This window comes from Carcharhinus amblyrhynchos, chromosome 29 (genome assembly GCF_965287045.1).
Source record: "Carcharhinus amblyrhynchos chromosome 29, sCarAmb.v2.hapA, whole genome shotgun sequence".
Classification (NCBI taxonomy): Eukaryota; Metazoa; Chordata; class Chondrichthyes; order Carcharhiniformes; family Carcharhinidae; genus Carcharhinus; species Carcharhinus amblyrhynchos.
The window spans coordinates 32,147,175-32,168,997 of record NC_137352.1 but is presented as its reverse complement, the minus strand read 5'-3'; the positions used below and the strand labels follow the sequence as shown (position 1 = coordinate 32,168,997).

Genomic DNA, 21,823 nt, shown 5'->3' with positions numbered 1-21,823 from the left:
CAAAAAAAAATGCTTATATATAATTCACCTCCTGCATTCCTGCATCAAAGAACATATTAAAACATCAGCTTTTTAATGGGGAAAGCAGAATGGTGCAGAGATGCCGGTGTTGGACTGGGGTAAACACAGCAGAATGGTACAGGGAAGGAGGGATACTGTAAGAACAGGGTAAGGGGAAAAAGACAGAGGGAGAAAGTGGGGAGAGAGAAATACAGGAGGTAAAAGAGGGCACACGAAATAGGTTAGATTAGAAAGAGTACAGCCGGGTACAGGAAAAGAGAGTAGTGATAAGCAGGAGAGATTTATAGTATGTTCCAACTCATGCATCATTCAAAGGGAAATGAAGCTGGATTAATTGTGTCAATCTACTTCATGAAAACATTAAAACTATTTAAACAGTGTGAACATTTGCAATACATTGGATGAGAAAATCTATTTGAGACACTCTGGAATTCCATGTTAAGCATCGGGACTGAGAGGGAGAGGCTGAGGTATATAGAAAACTACATCCTGGTTTCCCTTGCATCCATACAGTTGGTAGAGGTTCTACCTGGGGAAGATACACAGCTTGTATGTAGAGATGAACAAAACCCTCTGAGCTGAAAGGAGCTGTAACTGCAGCAACATGGGAGATTATTGTAATCACTCAGCCATCAACAAACAACTTCAATCCCATGCCTGAAATACGTTTGGGAAACAATGGGCCCTGAAAAGGATTTCCCTGTTCAGTTGAGCAACTTGTAAGGACACTGAACAACCCACAGCTTGTTCGTGCAATGCCATAGGGCAGCACAGTGGTTAGCATTGCTGCCTCACAGTGCCAGGGACCTGGGTTTGATTCCCAGCTTGGGTCACTGTCCGTGTGGAGTCTGCATGTTCTCCCTGTGTCTGTGTGGGTTTCTTCCGGGTGCTCTGGTTTGCTCCCACAAGACCTGCTCATTAGGTGCATTGGCTATCCAATGTACCCAAACAGGCGCCAGAATGTTGGGATTAGGGGATTTTCACAGTAAATTCATTGCAATGTTAATATAAACCTCCTTGTGATTACATTTTCTTTTGGCTAATTTAGGCAGGTTTACAGGGGTTAGCATTTTACAGGAGTATGGATACCAAGAGCTTGACTGGGTGTAGTGAGGGATGGTGCGGTGAGGTGTCTATTGGTGAGAGAGGGGAATGTGAATTTTCAGTTTTGTCAAAAGAAAAGTCAAGACTCGTGAATCACTGGCATTGCTCTACTCACCGTGCCAATGACGTATTCCCCACCAGCACACACTCACTGTGAAATGGACGGTCTGGTTAAAGATCTTATCTGAGGTGGATTTTGCATTGTGAAGAAAATACTTTCATTTCTATTGCACCATTCACAACCTGAAGACCTGGTAAAGCTGCAGAAGTGCTATGCAGTCAAAGAAATTTTCCTTAGAAGTGTAATCACTTTTGCAATGTCAGAACATGGCAGGAAATTTATATAAAGCAAGTTCCCCAAACACCAATGAGAAAATGAACAAATAATTTCTTTGCTGAAGGATAAATGTTGGCCGGGACACCAGGGATAACTTCCTGTGCTTCTCTGAAATAGTGTAATGGGCTCTTCTATCTTAAAAGGCAACGGGGACCCCAGTTTAATGTCTCATTCAAAAAGACGGCACTTCTGATAATGCAACACTCCCTCAATGTTGTCAGCCTGGATTATGTGGTCAAATCTCCAGTGGGGGACTTGAATCTACACTTCTTGCTCAGGAGATAAGAGCGCTGCTACATAGCCTAAGATGATACATATGCAAAGAATTCAAAGTCATTCACCTACTCACTCATCTCCAATCATCAGTTTACTATGGGGAAACCTCACAGACACATACAGACTTCACACTGCATTAACCCTGCCCTTTCCTGCAAGCAACCTAAGAATAGAGCTTACACTAGGGATCACATGTTAAAAATTTCCCACAATGAGTGCAGTGTCTGCAAAGCAAAATCCCCCTTCACCCAAAATAAAAAAGTTCATGCAGAAAAATTTAAGCAGGACTCACAGATGTACGATGGCATCAGTTTATTAGAATGTGGAAACTGAGCATCAGTGTCTCTCTGCTCCCAATCGGGAACAAGGCAGGGCATTGACAAGACTGTGAAATGCAGTACAGATAATCACACACAGACACACTGTCAGTGTTTCCATCTAAGATGAGGTGACAGTGCTACTCTTTAGGTCTCTCTATTTTTCTGCTGATTTCATTAACAAACCCTTTTATGGCAGTGATGATCCAACTCTGCAAGAATGTGAACAAGCAGCGAGGATAGCTCAAGGCAAGAGCCGCCAAAACATGCGGCCAAGAAACAGTCATCGAGAGCCTTAAATCAGAGGCTGAAAATTTCAGCAATATGTTCTCCAGCCCCTCTCATATTCTGGCCTGAAGAAGGATCCCTCCTTATTGCTCCACCTTAACCAAACCTGACAGCACTCGCTGTTGAGGTTGTTTTCATTGGACCAGAAGGGATTAAGTCGTTATTTGGTAGCACTGTTGCAATTTATGAAGAATTGGTACACAGTAGAACTAAAAAAAAATCTTTTCAATGATTGAGAAGGTCAGGAATACAATGGACATACTATTAAATGGGAAATATTTAGGACAGTAAGGAGTAACCTCCACGGCAGAAAGTTATGTGCCTGTACCTTACCAGAGTTAATAATTGAACAAATACAGTGAGAACATTTAAGAATTGGTTAGAAAGGTGGTCGAAGGAAAAGGCCAAGAAGAGAAATGAGCACATGGCTTTAGGTTACTGCTCGTGTAGAAGATGAATACCCATATTGAATGATTGGGCCACAGTGCCCGTATTCTATGTATTCATTTCTGTTGTTTTAACACATCAATCAAACCTCTGGTCAGGGTATGATTATGATTCTTTTAATACTCTCCAACTTTTATCCTTCCATTCCCAAGTCTTCCATTGGAGACCCCAGTTTCAATCAGAAGCAATGAGCAGCAATCACATTCTAAGAAGCCAATGTAGGCATTTAAGGGGTATCTGAGAGACTAATCTGTCCTCAATTCATAAATACAAACCAACCAAAATGCACCACTGATGGTCACCAGTTACAATGAAGATTGAGAAGCTGTGGTGATTTTTTTCCCCCAGTAGTCCATGACGATGTGAATTTTATTAATCAAATAATCGCAAGCATCCAGTGGAATGGTATTCATTCATTCTGCCAGGGTGGCTCTACAGTCTCACTTCGTAGGAGTATGGCATTCATTGGGGAAAAAGGTGTCTGGAAAATGGCTCTAATTGCTTCTGTTGATACAATTGTCAGATGGCCTCACTATCAATGCCTTGCTAAGCTCCAGGAATGGTTATTACACTTAGTCCTCAGCAGGAAATGTTGACACAGCTGTAGAGGGGAGTGCAAACTTTGTTTGACATCTCCATTACCTTGTAATGAGTTTTTCTTTTTGAAGAGTTTTTTTCCAAAGTCTGATATTTATTTATACAAGCTTAGGAGACATGAAATGGATAAAAGTATTTTTGTCATTGAAACAATGAATGATTTTGGTTGACACTTTTTTTTTAGAAGCTGTAAGGTGAGCCATATTTTTCACACTGCTTATTCTGTCAGTTTCAGACACTTGCCAATGGCCCATTGGATCTGTTCATAGTTGATATTTGGAGAGTGGGTTTGCAGGATGCACGGAGGTCATGCAAAAATATGAGGTCTTGGAAGACATGAGAGTGAGAGAGAGGCGAGGATTTGAGGGGGTGACATTCATGATTACAACTGGGCCAATGTCCCAGTAATCAGGAGCAGGCCTTTAGCCTACTGGCCTCACCATACTGGCCTCACCAACTGTCCACCTCCATTGCCACCTCTGGGCTACCCCCAGCGGTGGCATACCTGATTCCATCCACAACTTGCCGCCAACATCCACCCCCCACCCCCACCACCACCACCACCAACAAACCAGGAAATTATGGCAGGCAGGGACCTAATTAATGTAGACAGGTTTGCAGATAAAGAACATTCCCAACTCAGGTTTTCCATCTCCTTCATGAAATTCCAGTCCTTGGAAGCTGAAGGACAAGGAAACAATAAAATAAATCAGCATTTGGTACCTTCTCTGTTCCTGTCCTTTCTGGGTACCTTTAAATGACAATACATTTGTGGAACTGCTCTATGAAGTGTGTGAAAACTGGGCCGGCCTTTGGAAGAACAATTGCTCTAACTTTCTTGGGAAATTTAGCATCACAGGGACGCTTTGTGAAATACTTGGCTTTGTTTAGCTAGTTAGCAGTTTTCACAAACCAGTTGCTGCATGGTTGCCAATGAATGTTGAAATGTGCAATCTTGACATACCATGGCAGCACAGCAACATTCAAACATGTTCAATCTTCATCTTAATGGACCTGTTCAAATGAGTGATTGAAACAAATAGGGCTCTTTTTAAGAGAAAATCCAGGGGATGTGGGCATTGCTGGATAGGCCAGTTATGGCTTATCCCTAAATGCCCTTGAGAAGGTGGTGGTGAGCTGCCTTCTCGAATTGCTGCAGCCTATGTGGGGTAAAACAACAGATCTCAGGAAGATTGGCAATGAGCCAAGAATCTATTACATACAGAAACAAGTGACAGATGGTAAACAAGGCACGAGAGACACTAGTTGATTCTTTGCATTCCATGCCTTCTAATATATCAGTTCTGATAAAAGAGAGGTAATTTATCCTTTAAGAAATTTACTTTAAAAAAATTAGAACACACAGTCAGAAACAGAACATCTCAGTTAACAGATTGTCATCACCCTTTGAGAGTATGTGCAGCAAACTTGCTTTGTGGAACATTTGGATTGCAAGTTTCTGTTGAAACTGATCCCCTCAGAGTGGATCGGTCTTTATTGTTGATGTTATAAAACCCATTTTCAAAAGACTGTTTTATTAAGATTGCATTTACATTGATCTATGTGATGTGTATGGTGACCATTTGGTGAACATCAAAATCCTATTGGATAATGCTGGTTTAGAATACAGACAGCACAAACCATTTGAATATGTTCATTGTTTTGAGGAATTAGTATAGTCCAGCGACCATGTAGGAGCATTTTTGTTAATAGATTAATCTGTCAGCTACAGCCTATAATGACGTCTGTTCTTAATAACACTTAATTTGAGGGGAATCCCATGACAAGAACAAAATTAATTGAAATTAAGTTTTTCCATGTAATATCATCAAATCATAGCCGAGAAATCAAAGCTAGAGACACCTTCAAAGTTGAATGGTATGAAGATTATATTTTAAACTAATCTTGCATGAATCTTAACTCCACAATATATAGTAAAGACCGAAAAGTTCCAAAATATGAACTCTTGCTGTCCTTCCTCTGTCAGTTGGTATCAACATTGATTCTGGGAATTCAGAAAACAAAAGAATAGAAGTGCAATGTGGGAAGGCTGTCTCCCTTACTCCTCCCTCTCTCAGGATTCAAGCTCATCCCTGGAGATCTTATTGTAGGTGCTGTGGGTGGACAGGGAACTATTGTTTCTCACGGACCAGAGGAAAAGGTTAGTCCTCACAAAGCAAGCAGATATAGCTGTAAGTCGTAGACCTAATTAGCAGTGTGCGGTCCACTGAGCCTGGATTCAGTGTTGCAAGAGCTTTGAAGAATCCAGAAGATCAGACAAGGTAGATGACACACTCCTTTTCGGCTTCCCCTGCATTCTCCCACACAGCACATCTCGCATTTCCACTCCCTCCTCTATCAGACACCTCATCACATCCCCATCAGAGCAGACACACTCACTCGTTGCCAAATCATACACATCTCTGAGCATCACCTTACACAGAATAGTGTGACTCCCTCCACTCTACGCAATCCATTTATCAGAGTCACAACTCTCTGCTTTCTCTCCTTGCATCAGAAGAAAGCAGAGACTCTGAACACTGTAGAGGTAGTGGTTTTGGTGATAAACAGGGTGGCAAAACGCATGGCCACTGGTGATGGAGAGGTTCATTTCTTATCGTACCCTTCACCTCTGACACATCTTTCTAGTGTGATACAGCAGCTGAATTGGGAAAGGAGACTGAGGCAGCCATGCACTGCACAATTCAAGGATCATGACCATCCTTCACCTGCTCAGGTACACACACCACAGGTGACAACATCAAGGGAGATATGTAGGCACACACCTCAGGTGCAGCAGGCGTTGGAGAAAGAGGTAGCATCAGAAGATTTAGGACACTCCAAACCTCTCCTCGTCTGATCAATGTGCTGTATCTTAGGGGTCATTGACAATTGTGAAGCAGTGACAGAAAGTGAGAGAGGTTCTGTCAGCATTTCCAGAGTCACTACTCACCACTGGATACGGATTAGTGGAGTCATTTCCACCACAATATCCCAGGCCTTTGAGCTGATATTCACCTCATGGAGAAAGTGGCCTCCTGCCTGGAGGAATTGATGCCTGAGATAACCAGGTACATACTGTTGACCATTAGCCAACACACTCAGTGTAAACAGGGTGGAGGACAACCCCACATTCAGCATCTCAGTGATGAGCAACAACTGTTCTCCAGCTCACAGTTAACAGGGAACTGCAGGTGGGTCGTGGGAAGGAAGATGGAGGAAGGACAAAAGGAAGTGGGGATTCCGCTCAAGATTTTTCATTCCTTGCTCAAGAACCCCATCTCCCTAAATCATTGGCCCACATTCTGGTGCCCTGATGACCATGTCTGCCCTGCTCTGATACAGGCAGGACCATCTTTAGGGCCTTCATGGGCTCCAAAACCCAGAAGATGTGGATGACGGGCATCTCAGCTATGAGAGAAAGGGGAATGAGAGCTTGTCTCTAGCCCTGCCAACGTCTCAGGGATGAGGAGATACAGGATAGATGAATAAATAATAGGAAAAAGAAAATAAGATCTTATAGTTGCACAAGATTGACGAGGATAATCATAGCATCCATGAAAATGCCAATGTCTTAATAAATTGGAAAATGAATCATCCGCTCCATTGGCCAGTTATCTCTATTGTTGCCTTTTGCCTTCGAAGTGAACTTTAGTCTTCAGGAGAATGGTATAACCAGGATTGCAAGACAATCAAAAGGCGTGAATGAGATGGAAGGATTTCTAATCAGGGTGACTGCTAATTGTAGGGAGCATCATTGTTCTGTCATAAAGCTTCACACACATTAATTAAACTGTACCTGGCTCAGCCCGTCACAGACTTCCTTGGCAAGAATGCAATCAGTGCTGTGCCAATGGGAATCCAGCAGCAAAAATGAGAGCTCTTTATGTCTGATTGACGCAAATCAACAGTAAAGTGGACCAAATGATGGCCCAATTTGGCATGGGTCACCTGGGAAATGAACTTGTGGGCAGCAGATTGTGAAATCCTGCTGGTGTCATCCTGAAGGAGCTGGAGATGAAGAAATTCAGAGCCATGGTGACCTTGATATCCACTAGCAATGTGTGCCCACCTGACCCACTGGTCTTAGTGCAGGAGGTTGTAAATGTCAATCATTGCCTAGCTCCTGAGACACTGTTGCTCCACCACATTAGGAACCTGATCTTCTGCCAGCATATCCCGCATTGTCTCCTTTGAGTGGAGCTCTCTGGGAAGCAGCATGTAGCTAGCTGTGTAGCTGCTGCTGGTGTTGCTGCTTCTCTTGGTCTTCAGAGGTCCATGGTTTGGCGACCTAAACTCTTCCAATGCTTTAGTGAACAGAGAGGTGTAGAAAGTATTTGGTCAGACCCCATTTGGAGTATTGTGAGTAGTTTTGGCCCCCATATCTAAGGAAGGATGTGCTGGCCTTGGAAAATGTTCCAAAGGAGGTTCACAAGAATGATCCTTGGAGTGAAGAACTTGTCATATGAGAAATGGTTGCGGACTCTGGGTCTGTACTCTTTGGAGTTTAGAAGGATGAGGGGGATCTTATAGAAACTTGCAGGATACAGTGAGGCCTGGATAGAGGGGGCGTGGAGAGGATGTTTCCACTAGGGAAAAACCTACAACTGGAAAACCTCAGACGAAAGAACAATTCTTTAAAACAGAGATGAGGAGGAATTTCTTCAGCCAGAGTGGAGAGTCTGTGGAACTATTTGCCGCAGAAGGTTGTGGAGGCCAGGTAATTGAGCGTGTTTAGGACAGAAATAGATAGATTCTTGATTGATAAGGAGATCAGGGGTTATGGGGGAAAAAGGCAGGAGAAAGGGGATGAGAAAAATATCAGGCATGATTGAATGGAGAAACAGACTCCTATGTCTTATGGATCAAAATAGGTGGGATATTTCACAATGTTGGGAATTGCCTGTAAAGCACTAAAGATATGCTCTCAGAATAGGTCCTGAGAACACAAGCTGGGTGGGAAAGCAGCTATTGCTAACTCCGTCTCCAAAGATTTCCAGCCTTTAATCTGAGATTCCCACTATGTTTTCACTTTGTTAACACTGCCAAGTCTGACGCAGCTCAGGAAACCCATGGCGTAGCTGTCAAAGCTAGAATGCAGAGTTCAATTCTAAATGAATTGCCCCTTGGCAAATTTGAAATGAGAGAACTGAAAGCTCCAGGGACATTTCCTGCAGCCCAGAAAAAACCATACAGGAGCAGGGTCACATCAGGTTTCCCCACATACGCTCACGCAAACCCATCTTCACACAAAACTGTCCCCATAACCAGTTAAAATATGGCCCCATGTTTGTACAGTGAGAAATTACATCTAACAGCAATGTGGATGTGCCTACACCAAATGGGCTGCAATGGTTTAAGGCAGCAGCTCACCAACACTTTCTCAAGGGCAATTAGGGATGCTAACCTAGCCAGCACTGCCCACCCTCTCTGAATGAACAAAGAAATACACCGAAGGGGCCTATAGTGAGAGAAGTCTCCACATGCAGCCTCATGATCTGTGCAATAATGATGAATGTTGCCTTTCCTCCCCTTCTTGTTCCTGAGCTGAGCAGGTCTCACTGGAATCTGGAATGTGCTGCCTAAGAGTATGGAGGAGGCAAGAGGGAATTGGGTCATCTGAAAAGGAAGAATGTGCAGGGTGACAGTGAGAGGGTGAGGAGATGGTACGAGACAAATTGCTCTGGAAAGCCTGTGCATACATGATGATTCTATGATCATAATTCCTCAGTCTGATTGGTTACTGCCTAGTATCATCACAGTACCATTATCAACTCACATTTTTGAGCAACTGGCCACTGAACTACTTTTGTAGCCTTCTCATCTCAGCAGATGACATTCAGTGTCCTGCCACAGCCAAATACCCACTAAATAATGCAGCTGTGAAGAGTATAGTGTGCACCCATGTTGAAAAATGCACATTACATTGGGAAACGCGCCATATTGGAGTACCCAGTGTCCTGTATAACCCGATCAAAACACTCACTGTTTCAGAACACTCTTGGCACAGTACAGCCTTATGTTGGAACACGCTGTACACAATATCAAGACGCTCACTATACAGTCTAACCCCATATTAAAATATGCTGTAACGGATAGCCAATCATGTATTATGGTAATTAGGTAAAAAGCAGCCATTAACATTGTTTGTTTATTCTCAGATTTGTGAAACACAGTTCTGCTCTTTTCCAGTGCAATGAATATCTAGAAGCAGAGACTGCAACAAACATGAAGCAGATAAAGGCTATGATATTGCCATTGTAAAACACTTTCATATTCAAATGGTGCAGAGTGGAGTGGTGCAGTTAGCTGCACACAGTATGCTCCACACTGATGGTGTGGTTAGACATGTATCAATACACAGCACTCTGAATCCCAGTACAGGCCTCGCTACAATGAGGGCAGCGCCACATCTGAGAGCAGGTGGGCAGTTTTGTCACACACGTGACTGTGTGGGCGTGTGCCACGTTGCGAGACCAAACAGTCTTTTGCATGAAGCCTTTGTGGGTGGCCTATTTACACATCAGCAAGCACAACAACCCTAGTCTTAGTCACAGCCCCAGTGCAGCTCAGTAAATTGAAACTGACTTAGATAAAATGATTATTGGAGGGAGGTGATAGCTTTGGAAAGGGTGGAGATGAAATTTAACAGGATGTCATCTGGGCTGAAGAGTTTTAGTGACGAAGAGAGATTGGATAGACCGGGGTTGTTTTCCATGGAGCAGAGGAAACTGAGGGAGAAGGATTGAAATATAGAAAATTATGAGTGGCTTTGATAGTGTAGTCAGGAAGAAACTTTTCCTCTTGGTGGAGGGATCGATGGCCAGGGAGCAAACATTTAAGGTAAGGGACAGGAGGTTTAGACGGATGTGAGGAAAACCTTTTCCATCCAGAGGGTGGTGGGAATCTGGAACTCAGTGCCTGAAATGGTGGTGGAGGCAGAGACCCTCTACAGGTATTTAAGAAGTATTTAAATGTGGACTTGCAATGGCAAGGCATACAAAACTATGGACCAAGTGCTGAATATGGAATTAGAATAGGGAAGTGCTTTGTCATTGACTGGCACAGACACGATGGGCTGAAGAGTCTTTTTCTGCCCCTGTATAACTCTAAGTCCTGGAGTGAGATTTGAACCTGGAGCTTCTGCCTCAGAAGCAGGGACACTATTCATTGTACAACAAGGCCTCTACCCCCATCTTTAATAGACCATTGACATTCACATGTAGAGGGCAACTTTGACCTTATCTAGAACCACATACATGCCCTGGCTGGATTGGAGGTGGAGCTCGAGGATTCTTTTCCCTATTTCCCTAGCTCAAAGCCGATTGCAGTTTTCTCATCACTACAGAGATTGGCTGACAGAAAAAGACTGACACTGTTCCACTGCATGCTATATTATCTAAATGAGCTAGCATATGAATTGAAACAGAATAGTCTCAACTCTAGTGTATGGCCAGTCATCACGTTTCAGATCATGGAAAAGTGGATCAGGCAAAAACAACAGGGAGGTCTCCAAATCCAAAATATCTTTGTTGCCTTTATACTACCATAAACCTTCAATGCAAGGCCACTGGTCTGACTCATCTGTGACAAAAATGGGTTCCATTTCATTACAGATAAGATCTGGATGACTGTTATTAGCAAAGTGAAGCGTGCAATCACCTGAGCTCATTCATTGTGAAAGTACCTCAACGTCTGTCAAGCACTCAGTCAGGGTGACTGACAGACCCTCTACCTTTTTCTTGGTGGGTGTAAGTAGCTCTTTTAACAAGTCAACTGGAAATGTTTTTATCTTTCTGACTTCCAGATTAAGCACAGCAGTGTCAACCCACCCCTGGCCTCGATTGTGCGGTTTACCGCAGTCCAATAACAGTACACCATACCATCAGTGTGTCACCACCCTGACCCACATCAACTGTCTTTTGGTCTCTTTTGAGTGTGATTGCCAGCTTAGTGCCAGTGGGGATAGAATTTTTTTGTTGATCTGAAAGAATCAGAAAGTTTATAGCACAGAAAGAGGCCACTCAGCCCATCATGTCTCTGCAGGCTGAAAAGCGAGCCAGCCAGCCACTTTCCATCATTTAGTCCATAGACCTGTGGATAAAGACACTTCTCAATGAGTTAAGGATAGAATCAATCTTGGGAACCATTTGGACAAGGTGCTAGGTTGAGGATATCCAAAATACGTTTCACTCAGGCACCTTACAGCTACGGCTACTAAGCCCTCAATACAACCTATCCTCAACATTAGAGAGGAGCTGAGAATTAGCTCTGTGTCTAACCCTGGATTTTAGTATGTTCTAAATTGGCAAGTGTGCTGCAGTGCAGAAAGTAAACAGAACTAAAAGCCTGCAGGTGTAGTCACTGGGAGGGAAAGAATGAAGAGTAGGGCAACGCACCAAGTATTAGTGAATACCTCAGCCAGAGTCTGAGGGAGAGACAACGTCCAAAGCAAATGTGCAATTCAGAGTCTTTCACTTTCTTTATTAAAAAAAACCTTAGTGTGATTTTATCAGTCTCCACAGATTGACCTACTTCTACCGAAAGGTTGAGGTTTCCATGACAACCAAAGGGAGAGGAGAAAAAATATTTTTTTTAATAAAATTGTCTCTTTGCAATACATCTGCTAACATATTCTAATTAGTGAAAAGCTAAACCAGACTGGGAAAATCCATGTTAAAAGGGAACTGCATCTCTGGTACTTGGGAGACACAGTGGGCCTCAACAAGGTCTTGGCTCCCTTCTCATCTCTAATCTCTTCTCGCCATGGTGCTAACCACAGATGGTTATGAACAAGCACGTATTGCCAACTGCCAAGACCTACATTAAATCTTCAACATTTGCTCAGGTTTGAGTTCAAACAATCAAAAGAATCGCACAGCTCATTTCACAATCTAGGTTAAAAGTCAAATCAGAAGTCAGGAGGGTCCAAGAAGCAATCTTTCACTTTTCGAAATGATCAGCTTTAGATTTTTCAAGATAAGGCATGATAAAGGAGATGTTAATTTATACATTACTGCATGTATCTAAATGGATACTTTTTCAGTTTCCTGCTATTTTAAAACTCCTTTATGTCAACAATAAAATGATTAGATCATCAGACCAACAATCCTAAGAATGTAAATTCAAATTCGACCATTGGCAGCTCTAGAATCTGGTTTAAAATTGAAAAGGTCAAAGTAAAAGTTACCATAAAGCCATCAGATTGCCCTAAAGACCCAAATGGTCCATCAATATCTTTCAGGAAATAAATCTGCCTCCCTTACCTGATCTGTACATGATCCCAGTCACACATAAATGTTGTTGATGCCTAACTGCCCTTTGAAGTGGTCGAACAAGTCATTCAGTTGTACAAGAAGGGGCACAAACCCCTTCACAGGGCAACTAGGGATGGGCAATAAGTGTCAGCCTTGCCAGTGACATTCACTTCCTGCGAACTAATTTAAAAATGAAGTTGCTATCAAGGGCACCCCGAAACAAATTCCAACATGGTCCTGTTACACAAGGACAACGGAGGAGAAGTGGCTGCTCACACAATGCCAGAAGTTGCACACAGGGCTGAAGAACTTCACTTTCCAGCTAACCTTGCAGTAAAGCCAACGGCGAGAGCTTGTGTGGACTCTCCAATACTCTGTCCAATTTCCTGCAGCACCCAAACAAATATTTATTTTTGTCTTTGTTCCCGGACAAGCTCTTCAACAGCAATATTAGCCGAGGCTCAGTGCCAGCCTTCTCTTCTCTGAATTTAAATCCCGTCCCAGAGATCCGAGCTCAAAACAGAGACTCACTTCAGTGCTCTTAAATAGAACATTAAACTGAGGAACTGTCTGAAATCCAAGATGCAAGGCAAGATCTCATGGAAGGAATTCTGGCCATCATTTATCACTTAATGAACACTGTAATGTGATCAATAGCTTATTGCTGTTTATGGGAGCTTCCTGTGCATAGACTGACTACTGCATATCCAATGTTGGAGAGTGACTATACTTCACATGGGTTTTGGCATGTTTGGAGGATGTGAAAGGTGCTAGATGAATGCAAGTCTTTATTTCTGAAAAGAAGACGTGTGTAAAAATTAGAGAACATCCATTCTCAAACTTAAACCAGGACTTTGACCAGATCCACACCTCACCCAAAAAACCATTTATCAAACTATCCAAATTTGCCAACACACATCATAATCCCTCCAGCTGGTTCTCTCTAGAGAGACCAGGGGTCCGGCCTTACCTGTGTATCCAGCCAAAGCAGCAGCAGGAATCACCGGTTTGTCCTTGTTGAGGTCAGATCGTTCTCGCACATAATCCTTGAATGTCCCTTTGGGCTTGTGATTGGGCAGGTTGTTGGAATAATCCTCGGAGTCAAAACCGTCATAGGAAGGCACCCGCTGGAGGCTGCTGAAAGAGGATTGGCTGCTCCAGGACTGTGTCAAGCGGTCACAACTGTCAAAACTGTCGACACTTTCAAAGGAATCCTGACCACCGAGCTTACCTAAAGCAACAACAAGAGAACAAATGGTCACTAGACAGTTCTGAGAGTCTGCAGATGCAAATCTCCCTCTCCCATCTCAAAAAAAGTCATTTTAGATTCAAAGGGAATTCCCCTGTAAATTAGCTTTTGAAATATTTCAGTTTGGAGTTAGATATCACAGATTTAAACTGAGAGTTACTGCATACTTTCAGGTCATGGTTCAATTGGCAACATTCTGCTTGATCCAGTTGGCAGCACCTTCAGGCACAGACAGATGTCATGGTGATGGCACGGAAGAAATTCACTACAATTACATTAGAAGCAAGAGGTTTTAGATAGAAGAAACTCAAGACTATTTCATTCATAAGAAAGATTCACAACTCTGTTTGAAACAATTGCATTATTAGAAGAGTTTGGTAAGATGACAGAGAGAGAACTATTTTCATTGGCCAGTGAATCAGTAACTAGAGAACTAGCTAAGCTCATCTGTAGAGGACTAAGGCAGAGGATTAGTAAAAGAATCTTCTTTGCATAGCGGTGTGTTAGGATGCAGAATGTCCAAGCAGAAATAGAAACAGTGGCAGGAACAAAATCTGTGATCACTTTTATACAGCGGAATAGGGAACATTAATACAAATTAAGAGAAAGATTAAGAGGATGGATCCATGGATTGACCTTCAGAGCACTAGAATGTATATTATAGGCCAGAATTGCTACAAAATTCCACAATTCCCATTCAAGTCCAATTGCGATCATGCCAATTAGGCCAACATTTCAGTTCCACAGCAAGGGCTGCTGCACTGTTCAAGGTTGAGACATTAAATGAGATCTCATATCAGTTCAGCTGATACGTGATTCCATGATCTTCCAAATAAGAGCAGGACATTCTTCCTATCTTTATTCACAGGATGTGAATGTTGGAGGCAAGGCCAGTGTATTTTGTCCTCCCTAGAATTTCCTTGATTAGGCTAGTACACAGGATGACTGTGATGCTAATCCACATAATGACAGTGACTGCAACTGGCAGTCAAGTATGTAAGATGATTTGGGACATGTGGAAAGATGCAATATGATGATGGTAGAAGGCAAGTTTGTTTTGATTCCTGAAATGGGATTAAAAACAGTTTCACCTGCACGATGGGAAGCATCAAGGGACGAGATTAAACTGCATAAGGACAGGAATGGATTGGAGATTGTCATAGGAATGGACTGGATGTAGGATGGGCCAAATGACCTCTTTGTGTTGAATGGTTTCTATGATTCTAAATTGTATGTCCTAATTTTAAGGTTCTGATAAATTTGTGTGACGCCCCTTCCAAGGCCTTCTGGAACTGTTTCATTTGTGGTCTAACCAGAGCATTATGGGTTTGGGTAGCACAAATCAGGAAATGTCTTGGCTTGCTGCAATCACTTCAACCGTGTCCTGTCAGACCCAATTTTTGCTCTAGGCTGGTGGGGGAGTGGGGTGATGTGGGCTGCAGTCTGATTAACCACCCCTGATTCAGATCTGGCCAAAGGGCTGCTGAATGCTGAGGTGGTTTAAAACGTTCACTGGGGCTTTGACCAAGTTGCTTCCTTAAACTTTAGGTCCTCTAGCTCTCACTCCCCATAACCTAGAATCCCTGCTGAGATAGCTATAGGTTGTGGAAAGGAGCCAAGCGTTCATAATTTACCAGAATTGTACCAGGGCTCAAAGGGCAAGTTGCATTGACCTGGCTTGTACTCCACTTTTTGATTATGGAAAATTAACGTGAAATATAATGAAGATATTTAGGATTACAGAATTTGATGGGATACATAGAGAGGCACATGGAGAGGAACTATTTCCCTCTGCTAGTGGAGTATATATAAGGGGGACAGAACCTTACAATTAGGACATACAATTTAGCATCATAGAAACCATGCAACACAGAAAAAGGTCATTTGGCCCATCAAGTCTGCACTGACCACAATCCTACCCAGGCCCTACTCCCTTCTCCCCACATATTTAGCTGCTAATCCCTCTAACCTGCACATCGCAGGACACTAAGGGGCAATTTTAGCATGGCCAATCAACCTAACCTGCACACCTTTGGACTGTGAGAGGAAACCAGAGCACCCGGAGGAAACCCACGCAGACACGAGGAGAATGTGCAAACTCCACACAGACTCAAGCCAGAATCGAACCCAACTCCCTGGAGCTGTGAAGCAGCAGTGCTAACCACTGTGCTACCATGATTAGGCATGATGTCAGGAAGCACTTCTTCACAGAAAGGTGAGCAAAAATTTGGTCAATAAACAATTTCAACCTTGGTAATGACAGATTTTGTTAGGCAAAGGTATTAACAATTATGGAACTGAGGCAGATATTATGATCATGATCTAATTAAAGTTGCAACAAGCTCGAGGGTTTGAATGACTCACTGTATTCAAAAGTGGCAAAAGTGGGGCAGCACGTTGGCACAGAGGTTAGGACTGCTACCTCAGTGCCAGGGACCCGGGTTCTACTTCCTGCTAGGGTGAATGTCTGTGCGGCATTTGCACATTCTCCCAATGTCTGCGCGGGTTTTCTCCGAGTGCTCCGGTTTCCTCCCACAGTCCAAAGACGTGCAGGTTAGGTGGATAGGCCATGCTAAATTGCCCCTTAGAGTCAGGGGGCCTAGCTGGGGTCAATGCATGGATTATGGAGATGGGGTCTAGGAGGGAATGTGGCAGTGCAGACTCGATGGGCTGAATGGCTTCCTTCTGCACTGTAAATACAGTGATGCATTGATCAGGATATTGGAAATCTCAGACATTGTTTTAAAAGCATTTGAATTTTTTTAAACAGGGCTCCATGAGGTTAATATTTCCAATAGTGGCTGCCAGACACAGCCACTGAGGCCTTTATTGATCTCGTTAATCTGCAGGTTCCATATTTTAATTGTGAAACTGTCAGTTGACCCTTTCCACCCAGTCTCTGGTAGTGATCTGAAAGTATCTAGTTTGAAGCAAACACCTCTCAGTGCAGGAGAGTTTTGCAGCTTATGTCTCATCTCAAGTTGTGTGTGTCATCACAAACCTTCAACTTCAAAAAAATTAGAAGAGGCAACAAAAAAAAAAGCTGATCAGCAAACTTAGAAAAAGTAGCCCAGCACAATCCCTTAGAGATTGGTATCATTCTCTGCTATCACAGGAATAATTTTTGACTCAAGATATTCACCTTTCATTGCTGCATCAGCCTCTCACTGTTTTACAGAGGCTATCAATCCACCTCATCCTCTCAAAGGCAAGAGGTCATCTTACTGAGTCTCAATGATTAGCCTCCATCCCACTTCTCCTCCACTTATAAAGCAAGTTTAGGGTTGACAGTTTTGGCTGGGTATCTGCCTGGACGACACATCATACCACCCAACTGGTACCGCCCTGATCCCAAGCTCCCGCCATTTGTCGAGCCTCCGGGAGCACCGCCTTATGTGGCCAATTGGGAAGAGAATAACATCTGTTGCTCAACTGAACTCATCTTGACTATTTCTGAAACTGCTTTCGCCCCATCACTAATATCATTCAACAACAACTTACAGTCGACTCGAGATGGAATCTTGAGTGTTACTGAAAAAGAAACTGTCAAAACTTTTAATTTTGCCCTTATCAGGACAGTTCACAAGAGTATCAACAGTAAACGAACAGATGAGGATTGATAAGAATTTGAAAATCAAGACATTGCCTGACTGGGAGACAATGTAAAGATTAGTGAGGACAAAGTGATAGGGGAAAGGTATTTGCTGGGATGCCAGATGTGGGCAGTAGAGCTCATGCAAAGTAGAAAGTGGGAGACAAGTCAGGAATGTGATGAAATAGTCAAGGGGTAAAGTAAAAAGGCACTGATGAATTGAGGCAAAGGCAAAGTCAGGTGACCTTAATGAGCTGGAAAAAGTTGGTTATCGTGACAGTGTGAATATGATGTCAAGATCTCACCTCAGGATGAAATGAGGCATGGGTTTGCACGCAGACTTATTCAAGCATTTAAAGAAAAAGGAGAGCACAATTTTGTTTCTTATTCCTATCATTTTCCTCCCAGCTTTATTTTGCAACTATCAGGAGATGAATCTGACTCTTGGGAGCTCCATGATAATTCTGGAGTTGATAATCTGAACCAAACTCCAGTTTCTCCTCTTGGATATTGCGTTTTCCACAGAGTTAACCACTATCCAGGCAAGAACATTACAGGGATAGCACTGGGAATACCACAGGACAGCACAGGGCTGTCCAGTACCATGCCATTCTGTCACGCAACACCAACCAACCTACCTCGACTGATACGGCCCACACACATGTTGTCGGGTGACACCACCTCCTGTTTAATGTAGTACTCAGTCTGCAGTGAGTCTACTGGAGCATCACGAGTAATCACAGCTTGATAATCCGCCTCGTATTTTAGAGAGAGCAACTCCTCCGAGCTGATCGGATGAAGAGTTTGGTAGGATTCTGTAATAAATCCGGGCTCAGAGTATTCAGAGGGAGGGACGCACTGAGCATGCTCACTGCCGTATCCTGTCAGGAGAGAGAGACTCAAATCAATGGGATAGAGACAATCTGACAGAAGTGGAATCAGAAATACAGCTGGCATGAGGATTACAGACAAAGTGCAGCCCGTGAGTAATATTGATCTAGAGCAATTTCCTCCCCAAGTTCTGCAATTCTCCATTTCCTTCAATCCTTTTGGGAAGATGTGGCTTTGTGTTGCTGCCCAGCAGGCACTACCCACAATGGCTCTTGATGGCATGCAGGAGTTGTGTATTCCATCCCAGGGACCTGTCCCTGTCCTTGTCCTTGTCCTTTCCCAGCAGTGAAGACCAGGGAAATCCTGGCTGACTTTTCCTCTCCCTAACCCAGGATCACAGAGCTCATTGTTGCTCATGTGACGTGGAGGTGCCGGTGTTGGATTGGGGTGGGCACAGTCAGAAGTCTCACAACACCAGGTTCAAATCCAAGAGATTTACTTGGAATCACGAACTTTCCGGATGCTGCTCTTTCATCAGGAGCCACTCACCTGATGAAGGAGAAGCGCTCCAAAAACTCGTCATTCCAAATAAACCTGTTGGACTTTGACGTGGTGTTGTGAGACTTCTTACTGTGTCACTCACCTGCCGTTGAACTGCAGGCTGGGTTCAACAATTTCGAATTGCCTTCATCCAGCATGGAGCAGGAATGTGTCAACCTACATGTGGCCTCAACTCAAAGCCCTCACCCAGGACAGACTCCACATCCACGCCTGAACCTGTTACACACAAGTGGGAGGAAGCCTAGGCACTCTACTTGTCTCAGAGTTTGGTGACTGTGGACTTCTGGAGGTTCAGCAATAACTTACCCATGGAATAGGCAGAGAAAAGACTGTTCTCCGAGTAATTGGAAACCACCCCATTCACCACATACGGCTTAATATCTTCTTGGCATTCTGTCAGAAGTGGAAGTTGGACTGTTAGCAAATCTTTTATATATAAATCAATTTGAGACAATGTTGATCAACGCTTGTCTTGCTTAATGGGGCACTTCGTATTTTATTCAGCCCAGTGACATCATCATATATCCCCAAGTCAGGTACAGCATTGCCTAATGCAGAGTGAAGCTCCCTCTACACTATCCCATTGAATACACCCAGGATAGGTACAGCACAGGGTTAGATACTGAGTAAAACTCCCTCTACACTGTCCCCCAAACACTCCCAGGACAGTACTGCACAGGGTTAGATTCAGTGTAAAGCTCCCTTTACACTGTTCCCACCAAATATTCACAGGGCAGGTACAGCACGGGGTTAGATACAGAGTAAAGCCCTCTCTACAGTGTTCCCATCAAACACTCCCAGGACAGATACAGCACGGGGTTAGATACAGAGTAAAGCTCCCTGCACACTGTCCCCACCAAACACTCCCAGGACAGGTACAGCACGGGGTCAGATACAGAGTAAAGCTCTCTCTGCACTGTCCCCATCAAATACTCACAGGGCAGATACAGAGTAAAGCTGTGTGCGTGTGAATGAGTGAGAGTGCGTGTGTGTGTTGAGTACATATTCACGCAAATTAGCAGCTGAATGTGATTATATATTTTCCGGCTGAAATCTGACTTTTGACTGCAGAAACAACAATTTTGCATATACTACCCCCAGGGACATCAGCATACAGTGTGAGCAGAGTGTTTGGAGGAAGCTTCACAGGACATATTCTCACCATCACATGCCAGAGCAGCAGTCAGGGAAAATAAATAGCATTTGAAAAGGAAATACAAGAAACACATAACAAGATTTTTACATACAAACATCTCATTATATTTAACCATAACCATATTTATCTTTTAATACAGATGCAAGTCAAATAGGGCCTTGGAAAAGTAATCATAGCAGAACTGTACACTCCTAATAGCAACAGTTCATGCTTTTTGATTAATGCCAACAGAAAGTATGCTAACTTGCTCTTTATAGCCAATGGACACAGAATCTGCCAACGCTGAGTCATCATAGCTAGAAATAGCTCAATGGAATGTTGCAGGATAACTTGGGAAAGGCCTACAGCATAGCAGGTAAATATCCAATGGATATGCAATATCTTGTAATAGAATTAATTCTGGGTACTTCCAATATTTAAATTAAAGCAAAAAATAGTTAAAAATCCCAACAGAATGATCCAACACTGAAGATGGAAAGGTTAATCTGTGCCTTACCTTTCTGAAGCTGTTCAAGGTGTTCCCACAGGATGTCACCCACAAAGTCAGGGGCCAGCTCCAGAAAGCTGTCCCTGCCCAGAGCACACAGACTGGCACCATTCATTCGGAACTGGTGGAAATCCACATTCTTCAAACTGAATTCATTTACTGCCCACAGTAACCAGTGAGCCACGTGATCATCCATCCATTGTCGTGGGTCTGTGGGGAGACATCAGGAATGTGTGATGTTTGTGTGTCCAACAGCAATCATTACAATCGTTAAAATACAGGTTGGGCACTATCAGCATTACTTATTCCCACAACACCAGAGAGTTTCGCAAAAGTTTGGTAGGGTTGCCATCTCTCCAGGATTCACCTGGAGTCTGAGAATTAATGATTAATCTCCTGAACACTGGCATGAGAAATGCTGGGAACATTATCAGAAGCACGTTATTCTTTTCATTTTCTTTCAATTCTTGTTTAATAACATATTGGAGGGCTATTTGACTGGGTGGGGTGGTTGGAGTTTAAGCTGTGATGAAGGTTAACATTTGCCATCACACAAACCAGCCTCCCATTCATTGACTCCTACCTACACTCCCCACTACCTCGGCAAAGCAGCCAGCATAATTAAGGACCCCACACCCCCCCATACTCTCTTCCACCAGGAAAAAGATACAAAATTCTGAGGACACATACCAACTGACTCAAGAACAGCTTTTTCCCTGCTGCCATCAGACTTTTGAATGGACATACCTTGTATTAAGTTGATCTTTCTCTACACCTTAGCTATGACTGTATCACTACATTCTGCACCCTATCCTTCTCGATGAAAGGTATGCTTTGTCTGTGTAGCGAACAAGAAATAATTCTTGTCACTGTATACTAATACGTGACAATAATAAATCAAATCATTCCAGCAGAGAACCTAATTTGGGACCAGATCAACTGAAGGCAGCGGAGCTGATCACACTGATGGTTGGTCAATTTCTACCGCAGATAGTCTGGGCATCATTGGCTAACAATTGTGCAAATTAACTCCCCAACCTAAGGTTGATACCCACGTGACCATCTGCTGGACAAGTGGTTAATAATGCTTAAAGTTCAAAGTGGGCACAAATTTTTCCAATTGGTTACTTTAACAGTGGATGTAGCCCACTTGTTTGAAATTGATTAATTGGTCACTGCTAGCATGAAGATAAGACCAGAAATCCAGCACAGACATAATGGACTGAATGCCCTCTTTCTACATCCACATCCTAGTTTTTCTATGGTTTTAAGTTCAACAGAATTCAGAAATCAAGTCATCAGC

The 21,823-nt window shown here is 43.2% G+C and overlaps 1 protein-coding gene across 4 annotated transcripts in view; it reads right to left on the bottom strand.

Moving 5' to 3' along the window:
- The window catches only part of ets1 (ETS proto-oncogene 1, transcription factor), a 92,181-nt gene that overhangs the window by 5,970 nt on the left and 64,388 nt on the right, over positions 1-21,823 (bottom strand). For all 4 annotated transcript variants that reach the window (XM_080214629.1, XM_080214630.1, XM_080214631.1 and 1 more), the window contains 4 exons: positions 20,530-20,730; positions 19,184-19,270; positions 18,124-18,366; positions 13,615-13,875 (listed from right to left, as the gene is read on the bottom strand). In XM_080214629.1, coding sequence (XP_080070755.1) covers positions 13,615-13,875; positions 18,124-18,366; positions 19,184-19,270; positions 20,530-20,730 — 792 coding nt within the window. The remainder of the gene's footprint in view (positions 1-13,614; positions 13,876-18,123; positions 18,367-19,183; positions 19,271-20,529; positions 20,731-21,823) is intronic.